General features: G+C 33.1%; 1 protein-coding gene across 1 annotated transcript; it reads left to right on the top strand.

Moving 5' to 3' along the window:
* Nucleotides 1-508: 508 nt before the first annotated feature.
* Nucleotides 509-7,364, top strand: LOC100178105 (P-selectin-like). Its single transcript, XM_026835273.1, has 11 exons — nucleotides 509-660; nucleotides 1,202-1,405; nucleotides 1,703-1,894; nucleotides 2,182-2,379; nucleotides 2,697-2,909; nucleotides 3,647-3,820; nucleotides 4,548-4,736; nucleotides 5,259-5,432; nucleotides 5,713-5,889; nucleotides 6,362-6,535; nucleotides 6,927-7,364. Exons 1-11 carry the CDS (start codon nucleotides 594-596, stop codon nucleotides 7,151-7,153), a joined length of 1,989 nt encoding a protein of 662 aa, XP_026691074.1. The 5' UTR covers nucleotides 509-593; the 3' UTR covers nucleotides 7,154-7,364.
* The last annotated feature ends 44 nt before the right edge of the window (nucleotides 7,365-7,408 follow it).

The raw sequence follows: 7,408 nt of genomic DNA, 5'->3' as shown, positions 1-7,408 counted from the left end.
GCTAGAGGCGGTAATTATTTAAATTAAAAAATACGGAAAAACGAACAAAACAGCACTACAAATTGTTAATAAGTGTAAAACAAATTAATTAAATAATAAAAATACCTTACTAAATACATAAAACACTAGTAAGAACATATTTCCCACATTAGGTCGGTTATATACGCTCTTTCGTTGTGTTTATTGTCGTCGGGTCTGTGCCTGTGGTGTAGCGGTTTGCGTGCGGTCGTAAACTCTCTTTGTTTCATTTTTACCGGGTTCGAGTCCCGCACAGTGGAATACTTTTTTATATTTTTTTTCAAGTTTTTTTTGTTTGACGAGTTTGGGGTTAGGAGTTAGGGGTTAGGGGTTAGGGGTTAGGGGTTTATATCTTATGTGTATAAACCGTGAAACTAACTGCTCCCCATAAAATAGAGAAACGAATTTGTCATCGCTTCCTAGCGGAAAAATTTTTCCGTCTTCTCTGTATAGCTCCATGTTATTTAAACGTATGCAATGTTCAATAAAACTAGACTTAGATTAATTAAAATCACTTTCAGATTGAACTAATCAATGGTTTTGATGATAATAGTATTAGGTGTGCAATAAAGAAAATGAAACAATTTTTACAGACAAGAATTTGCGCTCTGGCAATTTTTCTTTTGTTCAACAAGCCGGCAGGTCAGTAAAACATTAATTACCTGATACTGCTTAACATATAATGTATTTAGAGTATCATTGTATAATGTAAGTAGTACTTTTTCATGGTGTTTTTTACTGTTTTATAAAGACACTGAACGCATGGCCTTTCTTTATCATGAACATATTTGTGCACTGCTTTGTAGCAATTGTTCTCTGACATAAAACACACGTGTTCAGTGTCTTTATAAAACAAGATTTACTTAACTGTCTTTACATGTGTTGTGGTATGCACATACTGGAGGATTCTTCACTAAGGATAAAACATGAGCTAGTCACATTTCATTATTTAGTTAAAACGCTTTGGACTGTACTTTTTGAGATTCAATCATGTTTCGCAGTTTTTTTTGTAAAATATTTATTTCCTTATTTAATTAATTTTCTGACAGTTTTTCATATAGTTTTATATAGTAATCACCCACAAAGAAATCCTTGTATTTACCACAAATTTGGTTCATTGCTTATAATGAAAAATATTGTGCATGGGATAAAATGTTGCTTGTAATCCTTTTACATTTCTTAGTTCCACAAGAGTTAAATGTGAAATGCCCTTCATTTACTCACTTTTCAAACGGGCGAATAATTTGTTCCAATTCCAACAACATCGGTTCTATTTGTTATTTCTATTGCAACGAAACTTATGAGCTTAATGGTGATTCAAACACTGTTTGCCATTCTGGCATTTGGTCTAATTCGAAACCATCATGTTTTAGAAGTTTTTCTACAGGTGAGATATAATAGTATCTTTATTTGTCTCTTTTACTAGGGTAGCCAATATTTGAAAAACATCCTTGCGCTTAAAATTATATTTACATATAATTAGAAGAAAATAAGCGTGGTCAAAAATATGATTGATTATTTATTTTTGCCTGAATTTATTTTTTCAGGGCACAAAACAATTTTTATGCTTTTGAAAAAATGTAAATTATGTAACATTGTAGCAAGTTACTTTTATGTTTCATTACTCTATTTTTACATTTCTGCATATCGCTTTAAATTTTACACACCACCACTTTTTATATAGAGCCACCTATATTGTGTCACATCCTCCAAAGTTTCAGCAATGGTGAAGTATCATGTACAAATGGCAACCATGCTGGATCAGTTTGTTCTTACACTTGTTTTCTTGGCTATAAGTTGGTTGGCAACCAACAGACAGTTTGTCATTTTCAAGGATGGAGCGCAACACCACCTGTGTGCAAAAAAAGCACGCAAGGTAAGCTATAGGTTTTTTTAACAGTCAGTCTAACACTTTTTTTAACGTTACAGTACATGAATACAAGTGGCACACTGTTTAGCATGCTTAACTTTGAGTTAACGGTTAAGGGTTCAAAACTTGACAGTGCTACTGTTTTTGGTTAGGATCAAGACACTTACCGACTTTTGCTCTAACTCATTGGTCACTAAAAAGTTTATAAAGTAGTGCACCTGTGGACCTGTGGTATTATAACAGTTATTGCCTTGCTAGATGAAGATAAACAAAATAAATTTATCCATCACCAGTTGCTGCAAGAATAGGCAGCTGCACCCCCCTTCAACACCCCTTTCATGGTCACTTTACTTGCTCCAATGCTTACCATTTTTTGTCAAGCTGTATTTTCTCATGCCAAAACTATTACAAGCTTAAAGGAAGTCCGAATACTAGATGTTTATACAGTGGTTGGACAAATCAACCACCTCAATGCACTAGAGATTTAGCAAGTAAGCAATAGGAAATAGTTCCATGGTTTTATACAAAGCTATATATAGTTCAAAACTTTGTTTTTAAGCTTTTAAAAAACCTGCAGTAGTTTTTATTACAGCTCAGTGAGTTCTAAAACTTTGAACTTTGATTTTTTCTGCTTCCGTTTAAACTGCTGTGTGCATTTAATAACCAAGAAATCTTCCTGTAAATTTATGTACCCGTAAAAAACTACACATTTGTACACTTGTAAAAAGTTAACATTTATATACTTGTAACAAACTACACATTTATATACTTATAAAAAAATACTAAATTTTGCTATCCATTTCCACAGTAAAAGGAAGAAACACATTTTGTGCCTACGAACCATATCCTCTTGCTTCGAGGGTTACCTGTACTGATGCAAGAAATAGTGGTTCTGTGTGTACATATACTTGCATTGAATTGTTTGAACTAAGTGGATCAGCAACTCGTACTTGCGTGTCTGGATCCTGGGACAATCCACAACCGTCCTGTTCAGCTATGACGTCCAGTATTCCTGCTGGGGGTAGGTTATTAAAAAAAAAATTAAAAAATTTGGCGACTTTGAAAAACGGTCTGAAATGCTGGAAGTTGGTATTCTTTTACTGTTACTGAATAAAAGTCTTTACCTACTAGCTTTACTCGATAATTTTAACACACACCATGCACAACTGAACTAAAGTACATTTTAAATTTTCAACCACTGCCTTATCACCACAACTAATAGAAATAGTATATATAACAACATAGACATAATATAAAACGCACACTGGTTGAGGGAAATATAGAATATAGTAACATAGAAAGTAGAACATACAATTTTATATATATTTGACAAAAGTGTATCTAGCATAATGTTTTTTAACATTTAGAGATCACTAGTTTCCACTACCATGCGTGTGTATGTGTCCTTGCCTTGGACAAGACACTTAACGTCAATTGCTCAAACCATTCATTCAATATGAATTGTCTATTGTCAGCCATGCATTAAAATAAACCCCCTAAAAATAAAAAAATTAACCACAAAGATAAATATGTGGTAACTTGTAAGCAACACCGTGTGTATAAAACAGAACAGGTGTTTTATAACCACTATTAATGCCACGCCATGAGGGAAAAAAGTTTCATTCAAATAATTTTTAATTTTAATGTTTATTTTTAAGTTTAAAAAACCATTATGAACAGTATTTGGTGGGTTTATAATTAATTTAACCCCAGTCAATGTTTTTGCGAAATTTGCTAAACTATTTTTTTTTCTTGTAGGATGTTCCCCTATTCCATTAGGCCAAAGTGTTGAGCAATCATGTACAAACGGTATTTCAGCTGGTTCGGAATGCACATTTTCATGCAGTACACCCACTCTTACTTTGAATGGTATTGACAAAACCACATGCTATAACGGACTGTGGTCAGAGAGTAGTTATCCTTTTTGTACTGGTAAGAACTGTTTAAATTACTTTAAAGGTTCTACTTGAATTTTAAGGAAAATTGGCCTGAAAACAATGATTTAAAAGTGCTAAGCATATTGTGTGTGATTTATAAAATATGTTGTAGGTTTTATTATTGTAATATTGCTTGTGGATATTTATTGTGTAGTTTCCGAGCTTTGACAAAGTGGTTAGCGCACCTCTTACGTAATGAGTTGTGGGCATTGTGGGGGTATGTGTCTTTAGGCAAGACACTTAACAGCAATCGCTCCAACCCAGTGGTCACTAATGGGTTGCCCAAATTATTAGCCACACATAAAAGAATTAAAAAAATTCTACAAAATATAATCACCAACAAAGTAACATACATGCTAACTCGTGAGCTGGCACGAGGTGTATGAAACAGAACACTCGTGTGGCTGTGTTATAACAACTGTTTTTTTCGTGCCAAGCAAGTAAATTGTAATAGATTACAACCATATACCAGTTTATGATCAGGAAATTTATAAACTTATTATAAATTTAGCTTCTTATTTTAATTTTAGGGAGTTGTTCAAATTTTTTTTATAAAGTTATTGGTTTAGGTAATTCGTTTAATTTATTGTTTCATAATTTTACAAAAAGAGATTTAAAAAGGTGTAAACATTTAATTAAGTATTTAATAGCAATTTCATGATGTTAAAATAAATATATATACTGTATATTCGAAAAAAATCATTTAATAATGTTTATTTCAGTTCAAACTTCTTCTGCATGCCCAAGTATTACCAATGGCCCTGGAGTACAAATGTCATGTTCAGACGATTATAATGCTAACTCGATATGTAGCTTCACATGCGCAGGTGATCGTACTTTGTCTGGGCCCGAAACAGTTACTTGCCAGCAATCGTATTGGACCGAACCTTCTCCTATATGCCTTGCATCACGTAAGATAACATATTAGTTAGTAGGGTGCATAATTTTTATATATAGTAGGGTGGGGAGGATGGGACACCTTTTCGTTCTATTTTCGTGTCCCAATTGGTGGTAAACAAAGAACATTCAAAGAATTATAAAAGCGTATCCTTAAACTTCTATAGACCGTTGTTAATTGTTCAAAACACGATCATCATATTAAGATATTATGTGCTAAAGGTGTTCCAATTTAGCCTACAGAACAGTACTATATCTCTTTAAATACAGTAACGAAGATCAGATTAATTAAAATACAAGGAGGGATAAGCAGCAAAATGAAAGTCATTAAAAGACATTTTAAGAGTGTAATTTTGTTCCTAATAAAATTGTTTTTAGTTTTTATATAATGGCTTGACTGGCTTTATAATTCCATAAAAAAATTGCAGCGTGGTCATATATATAATATATTTAACACTCTTGTCTTATACAGTACTTTTTCTCATCCAATTTATTATAATATAAATGTCCATATTCTAACATGGCTTCTGTCACAGTTGGTTGTCAAGTTCTGGCAAACCCTGCAAATGCCCTACTGAGCTGTACAAATGGAAACAGCATAAACTCAGTTTGTACATTCTCATGTTTACCCCCATATAAAATGAATGGGGAGCCAATTATCACTTGCCAATCCTCAAGGTCTTGGGTTCCTGATCCTCCTGCTTGTTACAGTAAGTCATTTGTTATAGTAAGTTTGGTATCTTTGCTCAGTGGTTACCACGCGTGCCTTCAACCAAAAGGTAATGGGTTCAAGGCTTGTCGCTGCTACCACTGCGGGCGTATGTGTCCTTGGGCAAGAAACTTATTGGCAATTGCTCTAACCACTAATGGTCACCGATGAGTTGTCTAAGTTGTAGAAAAAATAGAGGGTTTCAATACCTTAAAAAGGAGATACAAGACCTTTAAAATCCCCCCTGGGTGCGCGACTAAATGCATTACATTATTTTCCAGCTCCATCATGTTCCATACTAACCAGCCCTGCTGATGGTCTAGTTAGCTGCTCCAATGCCAACTCATTTGAGTCAGTATGTACATTTACATGCAACGAGGGTGCATCTCTAACAGGGGAAGCTGTTCTTACATGCAGCAATGCTGGGAAATGGTCACATCCAAAACCAACTTGTTCTGGTAACTCTGTTTATTTTAAATACAATAGATTTTTATGTAACAGTAATTGTGCAAACCTTAATGAATGATTGACAGTATGTGAAATATTATTAATTCTTTATAAACAAAAGTTCTGTTCATTTTAAATACAAACAACTTTTTTATGTAACAGTTATTTTGCAAACCTTATTTAACGACTGACAGTAACTGAAAATTTAGATGTTTTTTCTGTGTGGGTTACAATTTAGACAACCCATCGGTGGCCACTGGGTTGAAGAATTTGCGATTAATTGTCTTGCTAAAGGACACAAATTTTCAGGTACTGTCAGGACACAAATTTTTAAAGGTCACAAATTTTCAGTTACTGTCAGTCGTTATACGTCCACAATGGTAGCAGCGACGAGCTCTGAACCATTTCTTCTATCCACTGTGCAATGGCGCCAATAAAAATATTGATGCATGCATACAATATTATCTTTTTTTAATTTACTAGGCAAGTGTTCAGAGTTGGGCGAACTGGAAAATGGTCAGATATCTTGCGCAAATGAATACAATGTTGGTACAGCTTGTGTTTTCTCATGTGCGGATGGTTATAGTGTTCGTGGTGAACCAGTGACCACATGCACTCCTGAAAAAACATGGTCAGACCCCCCTCCTACTTGTTTTAGTAAGTACAATGTAAAATTTTCAGATATTTTTTAATATATATATATTTTAGTTTTTTCTAAATACTTTTATTTCCTTAATATAAAAAAAATCTCAATTTACACCTGTTTATAATTGTTTTTTAATCATTTATTTTATTTTTTTAAAATACATTTTTAAACTAGATTTTTAAATACATTTAAAAATATCTCATTAAATCATTTCAAATACATAATTAAATGTTGAAACTTTGAACTTTTTTTTAATACACCAATAAATCTATTTTTTCTGTTATAAGACAAAAAAATTAAACAATTACTTTAAACAATACCTTTATAAAAAAATACTTTTAACAACTCTTTAAAAATTAAAAAAAGATGTTGGATTTATAAAATTTTAATTAAATGCAACAGACAGAGAAAGCGTACGTTGCCATCCCTTGCTATCGGAGCTTTTCAAGACAGGTCTCACCTGCACAAACCTCAACAAAATTGATTCAACATGTGATTTAAAATGCGAAGACGGAACCTCGCAGGAGAAGTTTTTCTGTCGTGAAGCTGTAAATGACGACGGTGCTGCATGGTTCCACAAGGATGCATGCGAAGCTGGAGGTGACAATTTTTGGTTTTTACCACACTAAAAATTTTATAAACGTTTCTCGTAGCATAGAATGAGACCATATTTTTAATTTTTTTTTTGTAAAATCAGGAGGGGCACTTTTGAAATGTAGTTACATTGTTGTTGTCAAACATGGCCATCCTCATTAAATAATTTAGTTAATTTATTGAATTCAATATACTTTCTTGTTTAGGAACTTAACCAATTTTAAGCTATTAAAGGTGGGTGCTAAACCATGTAATGACATTCCAGGTAGTCTTAATCTTATGGCTATAAT

The sequence above is a fragment of the Ciona intestinalis genome, chromosome 7, assembly GCF_000224145.3.
Source record: "Ciona intestinalis chromosome 7, KH, whole genome shotgun sequence".
Taxonomy (NCBI): domain Eukaryota; kingdom Metazoa; phylum Chordata; class Ascidiacea; order Phlebobranchia; family Cionidae; genus Ciona; species Ciona intestinalis.
The sequence above is the reverse complement of the archived record's forward strand: the minus strand, read 5'-3'. Positions and strand labels throughout refer to the sequence as shown.